Consider the following 24708-nt stretch of genomic DNA (forward strand, 5'->3'; position numbering starts at 1 on the left):
ACACACACACACACACACACACACACACTTTGACCTTTTATTGATGCCATTCACCCCAATGTATTTTATTCAAGCCCTGTTTGTTGCTCTCCATCACTTATCCTCTAGCGAGGAAAACTGTTTAGATGGCACTGTCCCCAGAAGTGGTCTAGATTCTATACCTTCCTTTCAGATGGGTTTGAATACAGCCAAATACAGAATTTTAAATCCATTTCTGCATTATTAACAGCCCCCCCGTCTCCGTCTAGCAAAGTTCACATTGAAAGGAGGGGTCGGGCAGGTGTGTGAGCAAGGACTTCTGTAGTGTGGTTCACATGTCCATCTCGGTTTATCTTTGCAAGCACATTGTCTGCAGATGGGATGATGGCCTGGGGACAATTGTCTGTCTCTTATGTGATACAAAAAAAAAAAAAAATCAGATAAGAACAACCCTGTCTGGACAGGAGAAGCAGAGGGACTCTGGACATGTTATATTGTCTACTGCGCACTTCCTGACCTCAGTGTCTGCTAAATGAACATCAAAGGCAGCTGCAGCCTTCCAGCTGCATTTTGACAATGAACAGTTGTGCAATTATAAAATTTTATTCTATTGTACCTCTTGTGTAGTAATTATAAGACTGTTCGCATAATTTTTAAGGGTTGACTTTCATCAATGTTGAACCCCACATTGTCATTAGACAAGCTTTCAGATTAAAGTAAATACTAAGAGAAACAGCTCCAACATTTGAATGCAGCTGACTTAAGTCTCAGGATGTGTCTATGCTTCCAAACTGCCACCAATGTTTTGTATAAGGTAATGGTAAGATTTGCTTTATTTTGTGCCTATAGTTCTGATGTCAGTCAGACTCTAAGTCTTTGACTCTAACCTTCTACAGCACCCCTTTTTCCCACTGCTACTGCCTTGCACCCTGTTTCACATCAACAGGGTTTCTAACTGGTATAGTTTTGCTCTTCACCTCCATCCCAGGATAGGGGCCACTTGGCACAGTCTAGAGACTGATTTGTGTTGCTGGCATCTAGCAAGCAGAAGCTGTCACATGGTAGACACGGCAGCCTAAGGCTAGGAAGCCTAGACTCACATCTCCAATGCGCTCTCCCCCTTCTTGCTCAAGGCAACCCATCCCTAGGAATCCTTTAGAGATACAAAACTAGTCCTCTGCCTGACCACTTCAAGGATTCTCCACTGTCCCCGGAGCGTTAGGAAGATGCATCCTAAGCGCTCACAATGCCTTATTTCTTGCACAGTTCGCAGACTTCTATGGATCCCAATGCTCTAGCAACCCTGAAATGTTTTATCACCCCCTGATGTGTCAAGCCTTCACATATGTTCTCAGCATGGGGCAGTGTGCTCCCCGAGTAAGGCTTGAGACTTATTCAGCTTTGGTGTGCACATCAAAGATCTTGCTGAAATACAGACTGTCTTGTGATATGTGGTGGGGAGGGCTGTGCATTTCTCAGGGTTCCCAGGTGCCACTTACACTATGACCGTACCTTGAATGGCTAGGACCTGAAATCATTTTTCTTGAGCCATGGTGAGCAACAGACTGACTCAGGAGAGTGGACATGAAAATGATATTTTAAAAACTAAGAAAGGACAGACTTCCAGGATCCATCCTGAAGTGTCCAATTCAGTACATCTCAGATGAAATTTTGCATCTCACATGGGCTATAGACTGTGTCTTGAGTTATAAAGTCCTGTGCACCTCTGCCTTACTCCCTACCATTCCCTTTCTGCCTAATTTCTAAGTCACCAGCATTCTATCCAGGGTTTTAAAGAACTTTATTAGTGGTTTCACTTTGGACCCCAAAGATAATGCTAAAAGCTGGGACCTCCACCCACATGGTGAGCTGAAGACATCTGTGTGCCTTGAATAGACATGGGGGTTACTCATCAGGGTTACTCCTCTATTTCTAGAGTGCCGGGAAGGTATCACAATGATTCTGAAAATTTTTGCTAGTTCTTCTTGGACAGAGTTAAAATAACATTACTGCCCACAAGTACACCTCATAGCCACTACCTGAGGAATTCTGGACTGGTGGGAATCAACTGTTTCCTCCTAATAGGAGTAGAATCATTTTATTTGAACATGTTCTCATGCATACTTTAAAAGCGTTCCAGAAGAGAAATGTTTGAGTACCTGACCAAAGTAGGCAAGAACCACTTGGGAAGGAGCCTGAGGACGGCTATGAAAGTGGGAGCAGTGGGCTGGGGGAGGGGAAGCTGGGTTTGAGTCTCAGGAACACAGGTCACTATACAGAAGGCAGAACTAATATGGGATGTAGGAACAAGAGCAAGCACTGCATCTGGATAAGCAAAAGGGAACCAGATTCAGGCCCAGCCATCGGGACCACAGAGGGCTCTCATGGTGGGAACCACGCCTTGAGTTAACTAACTCTCTTTTTGTTGTCTTTTTTTTAACCTCCCCAGAAATATCCCAGAAGTGGTCATAACATTTGTTCACTACCATTTCTGACCAAGATCTGCCAGAAAATTGAATTGTACGTATACTGTTTCTACTCTTCAAGCAGATATGACATCTCTCTGCCTGTCCTGGTTTTATAAACTGGCGTTCATATTTAAGAGGCATCCGCCTGAAATTGATCACATTTCTTGTTCAAAACATGACTTGTACAGAAACCAAAAGGCAAGCCTGCTTTGAATAGTTTTGGAAATGTATCACAGGCAATCTCAGCCCCAGCATGCAGAACTCCAGGGACGTTTTTAGGCAACCATTGCTTGACACTCGGGAAAAGCTCCTTCTTGCCACATAACATATGAAGAAGTGGGTTTCCAAATTCTTCCATACTTTCAAGGACTTCTTTACCTGACTGGGATGGGGAGGGAATGAAGAAAACCAAGCACACAGAGAGACAGAAAGAAAAGCTGAGGTGGGGTGGACCTGATGGAGAAGTCTCAGAACGGCTAAAGCTCAGGGTATTCATTATATAGAATTGACTACAGAGGCAAGGCTACTGTATACAGCTGACCAAGGGAAAGGGGTTATTACAGTTAAACAAGGAGGTGGGGGTTATGGTACACAGCTGTGGGTTTAGGTAATCTCGGTAGGATAGTAGCCTTCAGGCAGTAAATATCAAGGTGAGGAAAAGGATGGCGGATATCTTCTGCACACACTATCAACACGTGACCAGAGAAAGACTTTATTATGTCTCTGAGCCTCATCCCAGGAGACAGCTTTACCATTTTCCCCTTGGGTCCTTTACTGAACTGTGTCCTGTCAGCAGCATACACTTCTCTCAGGTCTCAGGACTTCTCTCTCTCTCTCTCTCTCTCTCTCTCTCTCTCTCTCTCTCTCTCTCTCTCTCTCTCTCTCTCTCTCTCTCTCTCTCTCTGGGCTTCCTCCACTTCCCACAGTCAGCATGGTCATCGCTCTAACCACAGGACACTTGTAAAAATTCCACAACCCAGCCAATACATACTCATGGACAATGCCATTTCCTAGGCTGAGAGATGATGCTCAATAGTATTCCAGCAAGCATAGAGGCCTTTGTTCAGTCTCCAGTGCTGTAAAAGACAACTGTAAAACTATGCCAGCTTAGCTTCACCCTATGTCTGGGCTTAAATGAAACACCATAGAATTCATATCTGCAGCAGTAAGAGGAGCAAAACAGTCTAGCTTTCTCCTTATTTTCTGTATTAGTGAGCAGAGGGGACCACTCTTGGGAAAATAAACACCAGTCAAAGGCCAACTCTGATGGGGCTGCCTCTGATGGGGCCCCATCCAGTCACCCTTTAACAGTGCCACTAGCTGGGAACCAAGCCTTCTACACAGAAGCCTCTGGGGATATTCTACCTCTAAAGCATAACACTAAGCCTTTTAAAGAAGTACTTCCTGTGCGCCATGAGAACCCAACCTTCTCACCCTCTACCGGGTCTATTTAGTTCCCAGCATCCTCCATACTTGTTTTCAGAGATTTTATTTTCTTAAGTTAGTTTAAAGAACTTGAGCCACTTAATGCCTTTGGATTTGTTTTCCTTTATCTAAAATCAAACTGTAAATTGAATCCTTGCTATCTCAGAACCATCTGACAACCTTAAAAGCCAAATTCCTTGGCCCCAGACCTCGTGAGAAAGAACTACATTTTCTCAAACATTCTCCTGGTGAGTCAGTTTGTCCTCAGATATGACCCCTGGTTGCCTATGTCCAATAATTGTCTGTGAGTCAGGAGACAATGCTAAAATACTGAATGTACAAATAATGTTTTAATGGATGTGAGCCACTCATTTAGAACATAGAAACATCTTCCCCAGCACCTGTTCCTCTTGCCTTTCTGTGGAGCTCCCTGTTACTTTATTCCATTCTGATCCAGCTTGACTGGCATAGGAAGAGAAGAGGAGACGAGAGAATACTCACAGGTACAGCAGACAGGCTGCTGGTGTGCTCTGAGGGCCTGTGTAAGTGTCCTGCTGCCACTGTTACAAAATGTCACAACGTCTGCTCTCTCAGGCCTGGAAATCAGAAATTCAAAACCAAGGGCATCAGGGCTACGCTCCTCTGACAGATACTATGAGTAGGATCATCCCCTGCCGCTTCCTGGATGCTGTGATGGCCATCAATCCTTATAGCTGCATCCCTTCAATCTCTATCTTTACTTTTCATAGTCTCATTTTCCCCTGGGTGTTTGTTTTACCTGTCATAGCCTGGCAGTCACATTTGATAAAAGCTCATCCTAAGAACCTCATATTAGCCTGATTACATCTTCAAAGACCTATTTGGATAACGTCCAGGTTTACAACTACTGGGAGTTGAAACTTTTAACTTATGTTTTTTTGATGAACATACTTCAAGCCATGATGAAAGTGTTCCAGTGCTCCACCATCCATCATCTCTTTAGCTTCGTGGCGACTACATTTGCTGAAGCTCTCTAAGCCATTATTAGTATAGCTGGGGAAAGAGGGAAGCTGATATGATTCTGACCCACATTTAGAGTCTCTTAAGGGTCAAAGAGCTACAAACTTTTCCTAGCTCATCTGCCAACAAGAGCCACGCAGCCAACTGGCCTGAATCCCAGTAACATCAGCCCTTTCTGTGGGTGGGGTGAGGTTCAGGGAGCCTCACGTTATGAGAAGAAGGGAATGTCAGACATGAAAGAAGATGCTTTGAAGCTGGGTGCATCCAGCTTCCCAGGTGTCCAATCATTGCATCCTTCCCAGCTGAAGCTGATATGAGACCCCATCTCTTCTTTAATGGCATCATTGAAGTTTTTTCCAATGACATCCAAGTGACAACTCTATAATTGAACCACCTTTGAAATTTTGAATTCAGGAACATCTAGAACCGTGGATTTTCTTGGCCCAGCTTAAAAAGAAAATTATTCCTGTATAGTAAAAGAGAATTAGCATGCTTTAACCCCCTTTTTAAAAAAAAAATCACTCAATGATAATTTGTACCATACAGTAAAGTATTTGGTAATAAGTGCAGCCTCTTTTGCTCCTTAAATCAACCAGTGGTTCAGAAATCACCATCATAAAAACATTGACTGGTGCTTTCTATGTATCAAGAACATTTGCGTATGTTGAGGCAGGCACTATTATTGATCCCTTTCAGATAGGTAAAATTACTCTCCAGTGGCCACAGATAAACCTGACAGTTGAATTCAACCTCTGCTCTCATTAGCCCTCAAGACACCCAACCCTCTTCTTAAGGTGAGTAAGTAGTAGATTGTAGTCATTGACTACACTTGTTTTGAGCTCCATTCATTTGCCTCAAAGCTCTCAGATCTGCTTAGATGTCCTTTATTCAGAAGGCCATTACAAAATCCCACCGTCCCCTGTTACTAAGGCTACATTTTAAGTTCCAGAACAGCTTCATCCTGCCCCATGGCTGCACTCTTCTTCTGTGCTCTATCTGATTCCCCTCCAAATGAGAGCAGTGCTGCCACTTTGAAGAAGGAAGCATCTCTCTTGTAGCAAGGCACAAGGATGTCGTTCCTATTAGAGCATCCATAGGTTTGATCTGATTTATGTTAGCCTTCATGTTCTTGGCTACCCAGTCTCCTAAGGAGGAATGTAAGTTACCAGCTAATGCTCATTAAATACTCAAGATTCTTAGAGTGAGTGGTTAAAAGGAAAGATGTCCTTAACAGAGTATGCTAAGGGTACAAAGACAATTTAGAGATGTCTTGGTGTTCTATTGCTGTGAAGAACACCATGGCTATAGGAACTCTAATATATGAAAGCCTTTAACTGGGGCTTGCTCACAGGTTCAGAGATTTGAAGCATTGTCATATCAAGGAGAGTTCTGGCATGTAGCCAGACATGGTGCTGGAGACATTGAGAGTTTTGCATCTGGATCCACCAGTGGCAGGAAGAGAGAAAGACACTGGGCTTGACTTAAGCATTTGAAACCCCAAAGTCCACCCCACATGACACATTTCCTCCAGCAAGGCCACACTTCCTAATCTCTAACAAGTAGTGCCACTCCCTAATGACCCAGCATTCAAATCTCTGAGCCTATGGGGGCCGTTCCTATTCTAGTTGCCACGGGAGTGCCAGTTGACTGAGTAGACTAAACATGCAGTCTCCTACTTCCTGGGCTCCATAGCATCAATACCTCATGTCCCCTACAGCTCCAATTCATTTATTTTACCTCTCCAAAGGACCCAAGTTAAACAATAGAGGAAAAACTGTCCTGTTGAATAAAGAACAGTGATTGGCCAAGTGCAGCTGATGCTCTCATACGCCCACAGACGCCAGGCTTTATTTTTAGATCAGCTTCTGTCACATAAACAGCCTGCATCCGAAGAGGCTTATTTTCACAAACATCATTTCTATTTTTCTCAGCTCACCAGGTGTTTTGTTTTCCTTTCTAGATCTATAAAGAAGGCCGTGCCATTCAAAGATGAAGATTCAGACAAGCACAGTGTTTTCCCAGTGAGTATTGCTGTGAATGAACAGCTGTTCACTGCATATTGTAAATCAGCTATAAATTTCTCTCCTTTAATAAGACAAGACTGAGTTTTGTTTATGAACATACATCAGTTCACAATTTCAAGGTTTTTGTTTTTGTTTTTTTAATTCATAAAGTCATCAGTCATCAAAGTAAACCATACACCCAGGTCTGTTCCCTGACATTCCCAGCCCAGCTGTAGTTCTCCCTGGGACTATCATTTCCTAAAAGGGTGGTGGACTTATTTTGGAAATTCATAAGCCTGCTTCAGCTTACTCTTTAGGTGTGTGCATGTGTGGGTTCAGTTTAGAGTTTGTTATGGTGACCGTGAGGTGTCTGGGAAAGCAAACAGGTGCCCTGCCCTGAACTTCCCAAAGGATGAGCAACCTCGCGAAGGAACAACATTATCTGATCAAATAGATTTGATTTGATTTATGCTGGCTATTGTGCCTGTTTGCTTGCTGGTTGTTTAAAGCTATTCAGAAACATAGGAATCCAAATGGTTGGCAGTTTGGCATAGAATATTTTTAAATTATCCAACAAAAGATTTAGTACTAGCAAAACAGATCAATTATTCTATATCCTAAGACTGGTGGTTAACAGAACAACTTAGAAACATGTTATATGAGTATACATGAACACACATACACACACACACATGCAGAGAGAGAGAGAGAGAGAGAGAGAGAGAGAGAGAGAGAGAGAGAGATCCACAGACATATACTCACACACACATGCACTTGTCACACACACATACATGTAAGGGCACACGTACATATGTATACACAAGTATATACATGTGCATACACCCTAACACCTCCATACAGGCACACACTCAATGTCACCCCTAAACACACATTCATTTAAACATACACTCCCACCATTTTCTGAGTCTGGTGTCATATTATATTTTCCCTCACATGGCTTATCTTATATTAATCATAATTTCCCTACCCATCTTCAATATTTGAGTTACAAATTGCAGATGTCAATATCTCTTATACAGCCCTGATTAACCTTCACTATGGGCAGTGTCAAAGCAGGCTAATCGCCCCCCTGTGTGTGCTCTTCAATTTCAGACGCTGCGGGGCTACCACTGGAGAGGGCGGGACTGTAATGACAGTGACAAGACAGTGTACCCAGGCAGAAGGTAACTTTTATTGGAGTAAGACACAATGGCTTTCCCCAACCTGGAGAACCCCAATTTCTTCAGAAGGGTCCTGCATTTTTTCATCACACAGCTGTTTGTCCAAATATGTTTAACATAACCCTGATACTTGCAAAGCACACCAGGTAACATTAGGCACTAAACAAAACTAAAGGTCACTTCTTTTATGGAACAGCAGTCTAGTGGGAGAAACAAGTTGCACGAAAAGGATTGTAGACATTGACACAACTCCCAAGTGAACTCTACCAGTCAGTTAGACCCAGGAGTTATGTATGCCCTGTTCCCTTAGAGCAAGGTGTGAACTCCATGTAAGGTGATGCATATCCTGCTTGAGTCCTGATGGCCAAGATCCACAACAACCAAAGCTGTGTCACCCTATGCTGACACTAATCCCGGTGTAAAAACAGTAAGCTGATGGGTTCTGGGTAGCTCCCAGCAATGTTGGTGGCTTCACCTTGCTAAAGAAAATGGTCTGCAGACTTATTTCTTATGCTCACCACTCCATAACTAAATGGTCCACAGGAACACTCAGCTGGCCTCAAGACTAGGTTGCCAGAAATCAAGACTGCAGAGGCTAAGAGGAGGCTTTTGTATGTCACAGCACATTTAGGGTGCCCTTGAAGAACACTGTTATCTTACAGTACCATTTCCTGCGACACCATGTTCATGGAACATTCACTGAGCATTCTGTATGTGCCCAAAAAACAATGCCAATGTTTCCTTCGTAGGCCAGACAACTGGGATATCCATCAGGACTCCAACTGTAATGGCATCTGGGTAAGCAGTGACTTGAAATCGAACACCACATCTTACTTTCTGCCCTCTCCAGTGTGTATTTTCTAGAGCCATATCAGAAAGATGAGAGTCTGCAAGACGTCTTCATCTCTGCTTGCATGAGGGATAGAGATTTTCTAACACACAGGAAGAGCATCCATGGTGGTGTCAAGTGCCCTCAGTCACAGACCAGTTTAGCTGTGCAGTGGTGGCCCCTGCCAAACGCCTTCATTCTGAACAGTGTGATGGAAGGGGAGTTGATGTTAGCTGTCTTACATCGCACACACAGGTGTCGGAACCATTTTGTTACTGCGATTTGTTTTCTTTCATAAGCCTTGTCAGGGAGCATGGGAATTACCCTGCATGCACCACTCACTCTCCAAAGCTTCTCTACACATAATGGGTTTGTAGCTTTCAAGAAGAGAAACAAGAAGAAAGGAGGAAGCCAACCCAAGACTTACCTGTGGGCAGCAGTGGCTGCAGATTCATATGCTACAGTCGTCTTAAATGTACATGATTTGAGGGTCCTTGTGGAAAAAAAAAAGAAACCAACTTATAAACACAAATTCAAGTATGGAAATAGATAATTACTTAGAAACATGAAAGAAATCCTTACACATCATCAGAGTCGTGGAAATGCAGGTCAGTTTCTTTTGAGGTCATTTTTCTCACAAGCCTGAAGTGCTTACATGGAAATACTGGCATCCTATCAATGACAGCATGGCCTCTCTGCTTTACCTAGAACAGTGATTCTCAACATTCTGAATGTTGAGACCGTTTCATACAGTTCCTTATGCTGTGCTGACCCCTGACCATAAAATTATTTTGTTGCTACATCATCCCTGTAATTTTGCTACTGTTATATTGCTCTTAATGTAAATATCTGATACACAGAATAACTGATATGCCACCCCAGGGGGACATGACTATAAGTTGAGAACCAGTGATCTAGAATGCTCTCAGCCAGTCCCAGCACTTTCATATGTAGGAACTATGCAAACAAGGAACATGGAAGATAAAGATTCCTGGCTTTGAAGGAAACTGTTGCTTCATTCTTCTGCGTAGACAAAGAGAAGAAATTTCCTATAAGCACTGTTCTCTCACCAGGACACCAGTGGTCCAGGCTTGCCCCAGCAATTCCCTCCTGTGTGCATCAGGGCCTGTGGCTCCTGGGATGTAGATGGCATGTTAGATAACTGTGCCAGTGTCCAAAGCTCTACCCTCAGTCATGCTACCTTTTTATGGGATAGAACATCAGCACGAGAGCTTTACGGTTTAGAGGACCCAAGGTAGCTCTTTTTGTGATGAACCTGAACTTTGTTGTCCTACCTCAGAACAAAGGATTAGTACGTGAGAATGCTTTCCTGGTCTCTACATATTTGTGACATGCAATGCCATCTCCATAAAGAGATGGCCAAGCAAAGACAGGAGGCAAAACCTGAAGCTGGACATTCCTAATTAGAAAGAGACATGATCTTCAGATCTTCATACTTGTCCCTTTCTGCAGAGGAAAAATGTCTCAGGATCCCAAAGTCAGGAACAAGTAGACTGTAGCCATCAAGGCCAGCCCTGATTATACAGCCCTGATTACTGGCTGTAATGTTGACTGTGATATGTGTGTATGCCTGGTGTGTGTGTGTTGAGTGTGTGTGTGTGTGTGTGTGTGTGTGTGAGTGTGTGTGTGTATGTGGTTTGTGTGTGAATGTGTACGTGAATGTATGTGAATGAGTGTACACATATTTTAACATGTGTGTATATGAATGTGTGTGAGTAAATGTGTGTGTGTATGTGTGTATGTATGTGTGAATACATGGGGTATGTGTGTGAATGTGTATGTTAATATGTGTTGAATGTGTATGAGAGTGTAAATGTATATGTATGAATGTGTGTGTGAATGTGTGTGTGAATGTATGTGTGTGAATGTGTGTGAGTGTGTGAATGTGTCAGTGTGTGAATGTGTGTATGAATGTGAGTGTCTATGTGTGAGTGTGTATATGAATGTATGCGCGTGAATGTGTGTGAGTGTGGGTGTGAGTGAAAGTGAGGGGTATGTAAGTATGTGTGAATGTGTGTGGTGTTTGTGAATGTGTGTGTATGAGTGGGGGCATGGCTCTTGTCAGGGTTGAGAGCAGGAGGCACAGGGCAAACAAAGCAGGGTGCTTCTGTTTCTTTGTGGACTTCCCAGCACAGTGTTTCCTTATGGACATGGGGCTTTCAAGACCAGGAGCAAGAACTCCATGCTTCCATCTTAGCCTGGCCACCAAGCACTTTTGTCTTAAAATACTACTACTGTCTCTTCCAAGAGACAGGTGTGCCATTGACTGTCCCAGTGCACTCTGGGGGGTTGATTGTGCTGACTTAGTCCCACTCAGGACCAACTTGCCCTTCTTGGGTTTCTAAACTCCAGGAGTTGTCATCATTTGAGTTCAACATGGTATCTTATAAACTGTAGGGTATTTTACAGCCTCTTATGCTGCTGCCCACAAGATATCAAGAGTATGCCATTGGATAGTGACAACCACAAGCGTCTCCACTCTTCATCAATGTCCCCTTGGATAAGTGTTGGGTGAAAGGGTGAAATGGATGAAAATTGGTGTTCCTGAGATATCTGGACAATTTTATCTCCAGCTTAGAGACTGAAGAAACACACCCTGCCTATGTCCTCAAGGCTCAATCAGTCTTCAGTGCGCCAAGAAGAGTCACTGCTGACCAGCTCCTCTTCTAAATGGTTGGCCCAGATTGTTCTGAAGCACTGGGTCTCATCATCTGTAATCTTTCTGTACTATCCCCAATTCCTCTTAAACCCAACTCATTACATGGAGTACTGCTATGCTGGATTAGGGGCCCAAAAGGCTTGAACGGGTTTTATATATTGATTTGCCTTTGCATGTTAAATTCAGTTGGGAAGGATTTAGTGTATGTGCCTCATACATTTAAAACCACACTGCTAATCTCTTCATTTCTCTTATAAAGGGTATTGATCCAAAGGATGGAATTCCATATGAGAAGAAATTCTGTGAAGGTATGAACTACAAGTCAGTGCCATTCTACAATAGATGCTTCTTTCCTAGTTGAGTCAAGTAAAAGAGAGAAATATATATGTGTGTATACACACACACACACACACACACACATATCCTTATGCAACAGTGTTTGAGGTTAGCAGTTACTTTAAAGAGCCTAATTTATATTAGTTTTTAGAATCAATAGGAAAAAGACAGTAATAGAAGAGAAGGCAGATCTAGAAGATGCAGAATGTAATTTGTTTAATTGGCTCTTTCACTTGGGGACTGGAAACCTTAATGACAACATTAGAGAAGACTACAGGGTGGACGACAGAGCAATCAAAATCTGGGACTTTTCCAAATAATGACAGAGGAAGTAATACTTAATCATTTGCATGTCCTTTTCAACCTACGTCAAGGTTAATCAACCTATACTGGGGAGACAGTCTCTAAAGATGAACATCTGAATGACCTAAGAGAGAAGCCAGGCTCCAGCCTGCAGAGAGTTCCAGAAATAATTAAAGCGAAAGCTTCCTGCTCCAAAAGCCCAAATGCCTGGGCATCTGGGCCACCAGTCTGAAAACCCACTCCAGGGGGCAAACAAAAAAAACCCAGGGCATTCCCCACCTGATGCCTGTTTATGTTAGTCAATACTTTTCCCTTCCCTTGAAGATGCTTTTTTGGTCAAGCACTCATTCAACAGGTATTGCCTAGATAACTGCTTTAATTTTATCCCAAGGGCTGTACTTGATCAAAGGATAATTGACAAAGATCAACCTAAAACCTAATTGTTTCTGTGCTCTCAGAGGGGCAAAGAAGAGAAGAGGAAATTGAAAGGCCCATTGCATAATTATAAATAGATGCAATTTATAAATTTTAAATAATATAATTACAAATTAGAAATATTTGTTGAGTGACAAAAAAAAAAAAAAAAAAAAAAAAAACTGCTTATAACCAAGCCTGGTGACACAGGTCTGTGATCTCCTATACTCAGAAAGTATGAGGCGGGAGATTGAAGTTTCAAGTCCTGTATGGGCTACAGGGTGACTTCAGACTGGCCTGGGGAAGTTAATGAGACCCTGTCTCAAAATAAAAAGTAAAACGATAGCCGCGGGTACAGCATAGTGAGTGGTCGAGCATTTGCTTAGCATGTGCTGGCTCCTCTGTGTAATCCTCAGTTCTACAAGTAGAAAAGGAGGAGATAAAGCCATGAATAAATACGGAGTTTGGGAAGTGGCTCTGTGCTAAAAAACTAGTTTTTGTATGTGTGAGGTCCAAGGTTCAGTCTCCAGGACTGAAATAAACAGCAACCACAGTAATAAATAAGTCTAGACTTAGATGAAACACTAAACCTTCTGGGCTAGTGAGCCTAGGAAGGAAGAACCCCGAAGCATCACATCATCTGCCTAGGTGTCCTAGTCCCTCTTTGTCTCCATTCTTATGGTCCAGGGGCAGCTTCCATAGGCTAGGGAGCCCCGACAGCTAGGCTGGGCCATCTTCTGCCTCATTCCAGTGGTTTGAGGATAGAGGAAATAGACTTATCAGACTCTGAAGGGGTAATTTGATTTTTCTAGGCCAATAAGTGGTTAGGAAGGGTGTACCCACCAGTAAGTGATGTGTGTGGAAGCGTCTCAGAATCTGATTAAGTGATTCTGACATCCAGACATGCAGGCTGCTCAGAGACCTTTCTATCTCCTTCTCTTTATTAATCAGCCAGAATTTGTCCATCCAGTGCCTTTTGTGTTTGTGAATTTAGAGACTTTAAGAGACCATCACATCTTCAAACTATCAAAATTGTTCCATGAGGTCATTAGCTCTTAAAGAGAATTGCTGTGCTCACTAAGAAAGCCATTTCCAGAACCAAAAATGTAAGGCATATTTCTGAACTCAGATCAAGCCTGATTCCCCATGTCCATCCATCATTCGCCCTGGCTGTTGTGCAGCAGTTGCTGTTATGCTGAGCCAGGGAACACACCTGTGTTTGTGGCCGCTTAGCTAGCAGTTCCAACAGCTGACAACTTCCACCCGCCTCTTAAATGCTCCCCTCACACTCTCCAACACATGAAAAGTGGCAATGTGTCACTGTTGGGATGTACCGTGCATTCCATACACACCAGGCTATCTGCTCACATAGCTACTCATTCTGGAGGCTGCCCACTGCTTGCATATATAAATAATGTAAATAAATTGTGCTTCCTAGGTTCACAGCCCAGGGGAATCATTTTGCTGGGAGACTCAGCTGGGGCTCATTTTCACATCCCCCCTGAATGGCTGACAGCTTCACAGATGTCTGTGGTGAGTAATTTTGGCAGTCCCCATTCTGGATGTGCTGGCCTTTTCCTTTTGTTCTCTGTGTTCTCATTGTGAAGCCAGCTCCAAACAGGTGCAGATTTCCCTTTGCGAACTCACTACTGCTGCGACAAAGGTAGTGGGGCATGGGGTATCTCCACTGACAGTTCCAGGCAAAGGAAGGCAAGGGGTTTCTCCTCCTCACCTTCTCAGCCTCAACCCAGCTCCCACCAGAATAAAAGTAAAGACGGCGGTCAAGCCCAGCTGGGATGCAGAAGGAACACAGTCACGTATTAGATTCTCCTGGAAGTCAGGAGCATGAGGAGTCTTTCCAGCTTGGATGCTGTCTATAAGCAGGATGAGGCTGGAAAGAGCAGGCCTCTGGGCTCCTGATAGCCGTGCCCCATGCATCAGGAGAGCATCAGGGACATAGAAACCTCCCACCCTTTCCTGAAGAACAAAAAGTTCCTGGAAGGTTTTTTGGTTTTTTTGTTTTGGGGGTTTTGTTTTGTTTATAAAAAACATAGTGAAACAGTCATCATAAATGATAGACTCCCAGATAACACAGAAAGGAGGAAGATACCAATAATCACCGGCCCTATCAAACACTGGGCAGTATGAAAGGGGTTTTCATGTCATAGACGATCAGATCGGAATACAGGCAACTACACATACAGGCAAGTTCCACACCCACCGAATCAACCAACTATAGATAGAAGCTGCAAACAGGCTATGTCGACAGCATTTGTAATGGGCATGCAGACTTTTTCTTGTCATTATTCCTTGAAAAATATAGCACATTAACCATTGACACAGCACTCATATTGTGTTTGGCATTTTAAGCAACCCAAGGGTATTTAAAAGTGTCAGGGGCGGGTGGTGGTCATGTGCAAACACTGTTCTATTTTATGTAAGAGTAAAAATTTGGTAGTCAAAGGTACTCAGAAACCATTCCTCACAAATGCCAAGGGACTACAATATGGGGTGACATAGGATGACAACTGCACACACCTGCCAGCTTATCAGGAGGGCCATTATCCTCCCCAGTTAAACTGTGCAAACACCTAGGACTTACATGACAAAGGATAAGACCAAGAGAGCAGGGCAGGGCAGTCTGAATAGCACAACCAAACAAAGGGCACCATCATCTGCAGCTTCAGCTTCCTAAGGTGGGAGTTGTCATGAGAGAATGTGGCAATACTTGGACTGGAGCCATCTACACAACTGTCAGGGCCCAGTGGAAAATAAAGGTAGAGATGCTTTTAATAAAAATGTAAAACAGAGATGTGCATGATAGTACACATCTATAATCTAGTCATTTGTGGAAAGCATCAGGAATTAAAGACTCGACTTAGGTTCATATTGAGTTTCCGTGTCTACCTCGGAGAACATACCCAAAGACCCCCCAACAAGGTGGTCACAAGTATTCAGTAATGTAGCACAGTACCTGGATCAGAACCTGCTGATCTCCGACTCTTCTTCCCCCTCCTGAATCTGGTGGATGGCAGCATCTAATGCCCCAGAAGGAGAGCAGACTGTGACCCCGACCTGTTCCAGACTTTACTCTTTTCTCTCTGAGTACCTGGACACCCCGAGAGAGGCAGAACTCGGCACCACACTCTATCGGGCCTTTCAATAGCTTGAATTACGTATCTATGGCATCTGATCATCTGGAGTTGAAGAGTTGGCTCTAATAAACAAGAGACCAGCACCACTGAAGTAAAACATTTGCTTCGTTGGAACAATTGGTGCTGACTAGCTGAAGCTGAGAAATGATCTGTGATTAAGAAGAGAACAGCATCATTGAGGATCATAAATCTGGGAGGATTCCCTCAAGGTCAGCATACAGAAGCTACAGTCCATAGGGGACCAAAGCTGCATCCCATGCTGACAGCCAAACTTGGTTGTGTAAGAGTCACCCAAGTATGTTTGCTTTAATGATAGGATGGAGTGATGGAGGCCAGCTGAGGCCTAGGGCTGTGTGGCAGAGCTGGAGTCCATGAGAAGACACTGGGAGAGATTACTGTGAGAAGTGCAGCCACAGTTCCAGTAGAAGGCTCAGCATTGAAGGGGTAGTGGAGAACAGTTGAGACTTGGCACCATATTGCAGAGTCCACATCCCTAAAGAAAACCCAGAAAAGGCTATCTGTGAAAGGGCAGCCAAGTTGCAGCAGAAAATGCCAGTACCGTAGCATAACCACCAAGGACAGCCACAACTAGAGAGTGGAAATAGCCTGAGCCTATAAGACAAATTTGGTGTGCTTCAGACGGCCAGCTTGGGAAGAGCCACCTACTCAGGCCCTTCGGAGCCTGAAAGGAGCATGAGTGGGTCCCAGGTGTTAAGCACTGAACTTTTTATACTGTTGAATTTGGCTTTGCTAAGATTAGATTTTTACTATTTCCTGGTTAGAGAGACTTTGAATAATTAAAAAGATGGGACTTTTAACATTTTAAGGCTGGTATTTTTTTTTAAAGTGGGGGTATTTTATATTGTGATCTTAAGAGTAACATATCATTTGGGGGATAAATTGAAAAGGAAAGGTTTTAGCTGAAAGAAGGTGCGCTCGAATTGAAAGGCATCAATTGTGCTCATTAGTTTTGAGTCAGTTTACTACAACTTAGAGCCATACCGGGAGAAAGTGCAACTGAGAAAACACCCCATTGGGTTGTCCTATAGGCAAGTCTATAACACTTTTTCTTGATTGATGATTGATGTGGGATGGCTCAGCTGGCTGTGGTTCTCAATCCGGCTACTCCTGGCTGATGTGCCATAGCAATGGTTCTCAACCTTCCTTGTGCTGCAGTGCAGTTCCTCAGATTGTGGTGTCCCCCAACCACAAAATTATCTCATTGCTATTTCATAACTGTAATTTTGCTATTTTTATGAATTGTAATGCTAGCTATCTGACATGAATGGTATGTAATATGTGACTTCTGAAGAGATTGGGACCCCCCAAGTTGAGAAACACTGCCTTAGAACTATAAGAAACCAAGCTGTGGGAAGCAGGCAGGCAAGCAGCATTCTTCCGTGGCCTCTGCATCAACTTGTGCCTTCAGGTTCCTGCCCTGTCAGAGTTCCTGCCCTGACTACGCTCAGTGGTAGACTGTGATACAGAAGTACAAGCTGAAGTAAGCTCTTTCCTCTCCAAGTTGCCTTTTACCACAGGAATAGAAGCTCTAACTAAGATAGTTGCTAAACTGCAAGGTTCTCTTCTTTCCATTTTCTTTGGCAGTGTCCTCTTTAACACAGTGATTTTAATTTGCCATTAAGCATTCTAACAAATTTTAAATCTTAAATTACCAGCATGGACATTCTGTTCATCTTTTTGTTATGTAATGCTGTTCTTACATACAATAGAAAAAGCCTTGAACTCATGTGTGAAACTGCCAAAATTTCACAATTATTTGGCAACTCATCATTGGAGGTTGCTTTGAACTGCTCAGAACAGAGAAAGACTAGCCAGACTCAGAGAGGCTGGAAGGATGCTCAGATAATCCCAGATCTACCAGGCCAAATGCTTCCTTAGACCGAAGGTACCCAAGGCGAGTGCAGACTCATCATCCCGGAGACACACAGACCTAAACCTTCTGGAATTCCTAATACACCTCAGAATTTCAATTCAACCAGGTACTCCCTTTGCTCATAACTTGCTATTCTCGGCCTGCAATAGTCAGTTGAGTCTAACAGTCTTCAAATTTCTGCCCTGAGACAGGGCAAGTACTAGGTCAGGAGATGGAAATCACCTTCCTTGCCCACTGCTAGCAAAAAAACAACTGTTACCATTCCAGACCCAAACTCCTACTTTTCTTGTGCCTAGTTTCCCACAGGGCCAGGGGCCACCATCAGAAGACAGACCTTCCCACATTAAACCACATAGCCACTACTCCATTGGAGAACACAACATCTGCAGAGGAAGGAGTGGTATTGGGAGAATGAGTGGCCAAATTCCCTTGGAGTTGGCAGAAGACAGAATCCTGTATGGGCTTAGCTTCCAGCTACCTCATTGGCACATGTTTCTGTAACACTTGCAACACAAAGAGATGAGTCTTAAGCTCTTCGGCAGAGCATTAAATCAGGTGCCAGGTCTTTCTGAGCACAGAGCTCAGAGTTGCTTTTGTATCCATGAAGCCCTGTATTCATCTGACCCAGAGCCCTGCAAGTGATAGTTCATGACTGAAAGTGCACTTCTGGGTTGGACTTGGCTCAAGCTGTGCAGTAAGAAATGTGAGGTACACAACAAACCATGATAAGAAACACTCTGTCTATTATAGCAAGAGGTGGCATGCATGTTCATGGATGGGGGCAGAGTTGAAGCCCTGGTCATGTAGCCATCTCTGGATGTGGTTCTTCTGGCTCCCAGAACGCTAAAACCAATCTCAAGTCATCAAACTCCAGAGTTAAATGGTCTCTCCAAATTAAGTAGATTGACCACTAACCCGAACACTCTCCAAATGCTCATTCCCCCAGTCCTGTTGGAAAACTGAGCAACGTGGAAGCACACTGAACATCTGAATATACAAAATGCTTGGGTAGGGAAAAAAAGGGTGATTTGGGGGAACTGGAGCAATGGCTTAGTGGTTAAGAGCACTTGCTGCTCTTGTGGAGGATCTTGATTCAATTCCGAGTACCACATAATGCCTCACAACCATCCATAAGTCCAGCTTCACAGAGTATGATATGACACTTCCTTTTAACCTCCTCAACAACCAGGCACACATGTAGTTCACACACATAAACATAGGTAAAACATTCCTACATGTAAAATAGGGAAAAAATTTAGAAGGGATTTTTATGTATTCATTTGAGAAATGGCTAGAGGAAGGAAAGTGATTTGTAGAAAACAGAAAATTCCAAATCTTGACAATAATTGGCAGGAGATGGTGCTGACAGCAATGTAGGATTAAGGAACACTGCTCTTATCAGAGGCACAACTGGAACAGCAATACCAACCGGGAAGCTGGAGTACACCAAAAGCAGGATGTCCAAACGTGTCATCTGACTTGGGAACCTGAGAGTCTCAGAAGAAAATGAAGCATTTGGGATGAAAGGCATGCCAGCTAGTTCTGGGTGTTGAATAAGAAACTCAGAAAGAGCAAAGCCGTCAGCAGAGAGGAAGCTGTGACTCACCAAATAATAATAAAATTATTGTCTTTGATCAAAACTCCCACTGAGGTCAAAGTATCAAAACAAACTTCTTCCTCATCATGTCCTACTTTTATTTCCAAAGATCAAGCAAAATCTTGCCAATGTTCTTCTGAAAATGAGGGAGGACAAAAAGAAGCAGGTATACCATAGGAACAATCTATTTGGCTTTGGCTTTCATCACAATGCTGAATTTTAAAGCCCAACGAAGTCACCTCCACAGTGCTTTGGAAGGAAAGAATATGCATCCAAAATTCTATGCAAGCTATTCTCTCTCAAAGCTGTGCAACATCTTTCTCAGGCTTAGAAAACCTATCAGACACACACCATCCCAGGGTGGGCAGTATTCAAGAAGTACCCCAGTGTCTTTATCATGATACTATAAGAGGAACCCAAAGGAAATAATCCTAAATACAGTTCTGTAAATTTTTAGTGTTTGCAATAGCAAAGAAATATAAAATTAAAATACAAAGGCTGAGATGACTTAATGCATAAGATGGCTGAACAAATCTGAAGAACTGAGTTAGGATTGACACCAGCCAAGTAAAAGGCCATGTGTAGTCACACAATTGTAACCCTAGCACTGAAGGACAGAGAGAGGTGCATGTTGGGAGCTTGCTCTTCAGCAATCAAAGAGATTGAAGCATAATAAAAAGTCTCCCAAGGAACTTCAGCAGATGGATTAACTGTGGAATTCCACCATACTTTGAAGAAGTGACAATGACTCCTCAGTCTGTCTCATAAAATAGGAAGGCAAGACACTTCCAACCCCATCCCATAAAGACAGATCACCCCAATGTCAAAACCAGTTAAAGAACACAACAAAGAAACAAAACTGTAAACCAGTTATCCTCATAAACACAGACATAAAAAGTCCCAATAGAATTCTTGCAAATCAAATTTAAAAATGCATGAATATGAACATATATCTTTTCTTCCCAAGCATGCAAGGCTAGTTCAAAACAGTCAAAATAAGAAGTTTAATTCAACCTGTAAATAGACTGAGGGACAGAATAGACTGAGGGACAGAAACTAGACAACCATCTCAATTGATGAATAAGCAAACAACCTTCAGTAACTCTTCCTGACAACCACGAAGAATCTAGGACTAGGACATAACTCAACTTAATAAAACCTATACATGACAAACACACAGCCTACATTATTCTAAATGGGGAAAGTATCAAAACATTTCCTGTAAATCTTAATCAAAACAATAGTGCCTCTTCTCTCTAGTATTCAATATAGTACTCAAAATCTTATCTAGAGGAACAAGACAACATGAAGAAACCAAAGCTTACAGATTGAAAAGGGGGAAGTTAAAGTGTCCTTATGTGCTGATGACATGATCCTATGCTTTTGAAGACGCTAAATACTTCACCAGGAAACTCAAATGTGAAAAACATTTCAGCAAAGAAGCAGGATACCAAATCAACATATAAAAATCTATAGCTTTTCTGTATGCCAGTATAGAAAATCTTTTACCAAGAAACCTCTATTCACCATAGCTTCAAAAATACTAAAATTTTTAGGAATAAATGTAGCCAAGATAGACCTTAACAATGAAAACTTCAGGATGTTGAAGAAAGAAGTTGGAAACATCACTAAAAATTTTGAAAGGGATTCCATTTTTATTGATAGGCAAAATTAATATTACAAAAATGGCTGTACTACAAAAAGTAACCTACAGATTCAATGAAATTCCCGTTAAAATCCCAGAAAAAAAATCTTAAAATTTATATGGAACAAATAGCATCAATTATTAGCATAAAGAGCCACACACTTCATAATACATAATCTCAATTTATATTACACAAACAGCACGCTACTGGCACAAAGGCAGGCATGTGAACCAGTAGAATAGAATAAAGACCCAGAAATAAATGAACACAGTTACAGTGACCTAATTTTTGACCGATCTATTAAATGCATACACTGGGAAAAAGACAGTCTCTCTTTAACAAATAGTCCTGGGGAAACTGGATTTCCATGTATAATACAGTGAAATTAGATCTTTTTTAAGTCAAACTAGATTTTTTCTATAAAAAAATCAATGTAGAGGGGGGTCAAAAGCATTAATATAATATAAGATGTGAAAATTTAAAACTGTTAGGGGAAAGCACTTCAAAATTCAGGCATAGACAATGATTCTTTTGGATGGGACTGCAACAGCACAGGATATAAAATGGGATTACATGAAATTAAGAGGTTTCTTTATATCGAAGGATATAGTAGAGTGAAGATACAGACACCGAATGGTAAAAAATCTTTGTCACCTATACATCAGATGGGAAATTAATATCAAGGTATTTAAAGTACTACAAAGTGGAACACCCCAAAGGCCGAATCATGCTATCAGAAATGGCTTACTGGAGTGAAGAGACAGTTCTTGGAATAAGAAATAGAAACAATAATAGATACTTTCAAAACTCAACATCCTTGGCCATGAGGAAATGTGAATTAAGCTGGCTGAAGATTCCATCTCACTGAAATTTTCTAAGAACTAAATTCTTAAAGGTTCCATCTTTCCATAGTCAGAATGACTATCATCAAGAAAACAGATTCTGGCAAAGATGTGGGGAAATGAAAACTGATGTGACCACCATGAAAATGAGTGTAGAGGTTCCCCAAGAATGTGAAAACAGAATTGCCATATGATTGAGCTATCTTCCATAAGGAGAATGCTAAGACTCTGTGGTGTGTACCACAGAGGTGCCTTTCACATCTGTGTTTCAGGCTGAGTTATTAACAGTGTGCAGGAAATTGAGCAGCCTGCATACCTATCAACACATGAATGTGCAATTTTTATGTGTGATACATATATGCAATGGAATTTTATACAGTCATAGAGAAAAATGAAATCATATCAATTGTAGGAAAATGGGTCCAACTAGCAGTATTAATGTTGAATGAAAAAAAGTGTCAGATGCTGAAAGACAAGTGCTATCTCATATGTAGAACTTGAATTTAAACTCTTACAAAAATATACATGTACGTTATATAAGTGATATGCAGGTCATAAAACTATAAGGGGATCATGAAAGGAAAGAAAGAGATTTTAAGGGAGCTGTGACATAGGGTAATGGAAGATGTGATTGTGATAGTTAGAAAGGGGACCATCTAAGGATAGAAGGACATCAACTAGGGAGGGGACATGGGATAGCACTAGGGAAGGCACTGAGTGAGACCCCTCATAAGAACACATACTATGAAAATGCCACCATGAAACTTGTTATTTTGCACTCTAACCTTTAAAATAGACAAGCAAATATGGAAGCTGGCTTAGAGAGGAGCCTCCATTCAAATTGCCCCAAAGAAGGACTGTCCCACCTCTAAATTCTCATAGCCTCAAACATACGAGCAGTGTGAATAAAACTAGCTTGAAGACTATGAGCTGGAGCTTACATAGCCCATGAGGAAAGGATGATAAATAAGATTTATATCCTATAGGACAAAAACAATATTTGCACTTGAATTATGAATAATCATCAAAGTAATATATAGATTCAAAGATGAGGAAAAACAAGTCAAAAATAAAGAATTTAAATTGATGCAATTTTATACAAGTTTTAATATATATGAAACTCATACATTATATACAATATATATAAACTTATATATAATATATACTAAACTCACATATTAAAACTTATATAAAACATGTATTAAAACATATATGACTTTAATACATATTAAAATTTATATTAAATTATATACATTAATTAATATGATTATTGGCAAGAAAATACTTGTAGCAATTTGTTGGGATAAAAACCAGGTTACAAAGTGATGTATATGAGCCACTCTGAACATGTAAGTATGTAGATACAAATGAAAATTAATTGGAATATCAGTTTGGAGAGCAGTTTGTTAACATCATCTATCTTTAGGTAGTAAAAGCATAATTCTCTCTAATTCTCCTGGACTTGGGATTGTTTATGAACCAAATATTAAAATTCAAGACTTTGAAGACTTTCTTTTCTGTTGGGGTTTATTTAAAGTAAACTGCTAAGGAACAGAGCTTTGAAGACACTGGCTTATTGTTCTACTTAGTCCTCGCGTAACACTGTATGGTCCGTGTTGTTAAAACAGTGTCTCATTTTACAGACAAATGTTCGATGAACTTGTATATTCTCAAGGTCACCCAACGAAACGCGTCAGAATCACGCCCATCTCTGTCATCCTGAATGAGCCATTTACCTGAAGCTAGTACACAGTAATGGTTCCCATCTTCGGGAAGGCCATTTGCTTCACTGAGCTAAGGACTAGGAAAATGTCCAGGACACATGTGTTAGATTCAAACCAGAGCAAGGATATTGGCAGAGGACTGGCATAGGAGTTGGACTGCTAAAGGCTGGTCTGTGTCCTTCCTTTTATCCTCATGCCTCCCACACCTGACCTGTCTCCAGAAGCCTAGAAGGGGCACCTTAACAGGGTTCTCCAGGAGTGTTCTCAGCAGAAAAGAGGGAGTCACCAAGAAGACTTTTGCAGGTGTCTTAGTCAGGGTTTCTATTCCTGCACAAACATCATGACCAAGAAGCAAGTTGGGGAGCAAAGGGTTTATTTGGCTTATGTTTCCATGCAGCTCTTGATCACCAAAGGATTCAGGACTGGAACTCAAGCAGGTCAGAAGGCAGGAGCTGATGCAGAGGCCATGGAGGGATGTTCTTTAATGGCTTGCTTCCCCTGGCTTGCTCAGCTTGCTCTCTTATAGAAGCCAAGACTTCCAGCCCAGGGATGACACCACCCACAATGGGGACCTCCCCCCTTGATCGCTAATAGAGAAAATACCTTACAGCTGGATCTCATGTAGGCATTTCCTCAACTAAAGCTCCTTTCTCTGTGATAATTCCAGCTATGTCAAGTTGACACAAAACTAGCCAGCACAGCAGGCATGCACTTCATCAAGGCTGGCAGTAGGCCCCACCTTGAAGCCTAACAGTTTGATGTGGTCTGTCATGGTCTTCATCTGCTCTGTGCAAAAACTAACTGACAAAATGACTGGTGATTGTCAGTGTAGATTTGGATTCCCTGCCCCCACCAATAAACAGCTTTGTGATACGACTGTGGAAGTGGGTTGATGAGTTCTGGCCTAGCAGTGTACACCTTTGATGCTAGCACCCAGAAAGCAGAGGCAGGCAGATCTCTATGTGTTTGAGGCCAGTCTGATCTCCATAGAGTTCCAGGGCCCCTAGTGTTACACAGAGATGTTGTATTAGTCAGGGTTCCCTAGAGTCACAGAACTTACGGATAGTCTCTATATAGTAAAGGAATTTATTGATGACTTACAGTCTGCAGTCCAATTCCCAACAATGGTTCAGTAGTAGCTGTGAAATTAAGTCCAAGGATCTAGCAGTTGCTTAGTCCCACACAGCAAGCAGGCGAAAGAGCGAGCACCAGACTCCCTTCTTCCAATGTCCT

General features: G+C 42.1%; 1 protein-coding gene across 1 annotated transcript in view; it reads left to right on the forward strand.

Annotated features, from left to right (window-relative positions):
* The window catches only part of Aoah (acyloxyacyl hydrolase), a 196458-nt gene that overhangs the window by 87046 nt on the left and 84704 nt on the right, over positions 1–24708 (forward strand). The window contains exons 6-11 of the mRNA XM_021215760.2: positions 2429–2499; positions 6832–6892; positions 7988–8058; positions 8805–8853; positions 11824–11872; positions 14056–14150. Of these exons, the coding sequence (XP_021071419.1) occupies positions 2429–2499; positions 6832–6892; positions 7988–8058; positions 8805–8853; positions 11824–11872; positions 14056–14150 (396 nt within the window). The remainder of the gene's footprint in view (positions 1–2428; positions 2500–6831; positions 6893–7987; positions 8059–8804; positions 8854–11823; positions 11873–14055; positions 14151–24708) is intronic.

The sequence above is a fragment of the Mus pahari genome, chromosome 16, assembly GCF_900095145.1.
Source record: "Mus pahari chromosome 16, PAHARI_EIJ_v1.1, whole genome shotgun sequence".
NCBI lineage: Eukaryota > Metazoa > Chordata > Mammalia > Rodentia > Muridae > Mus > Mus pahari.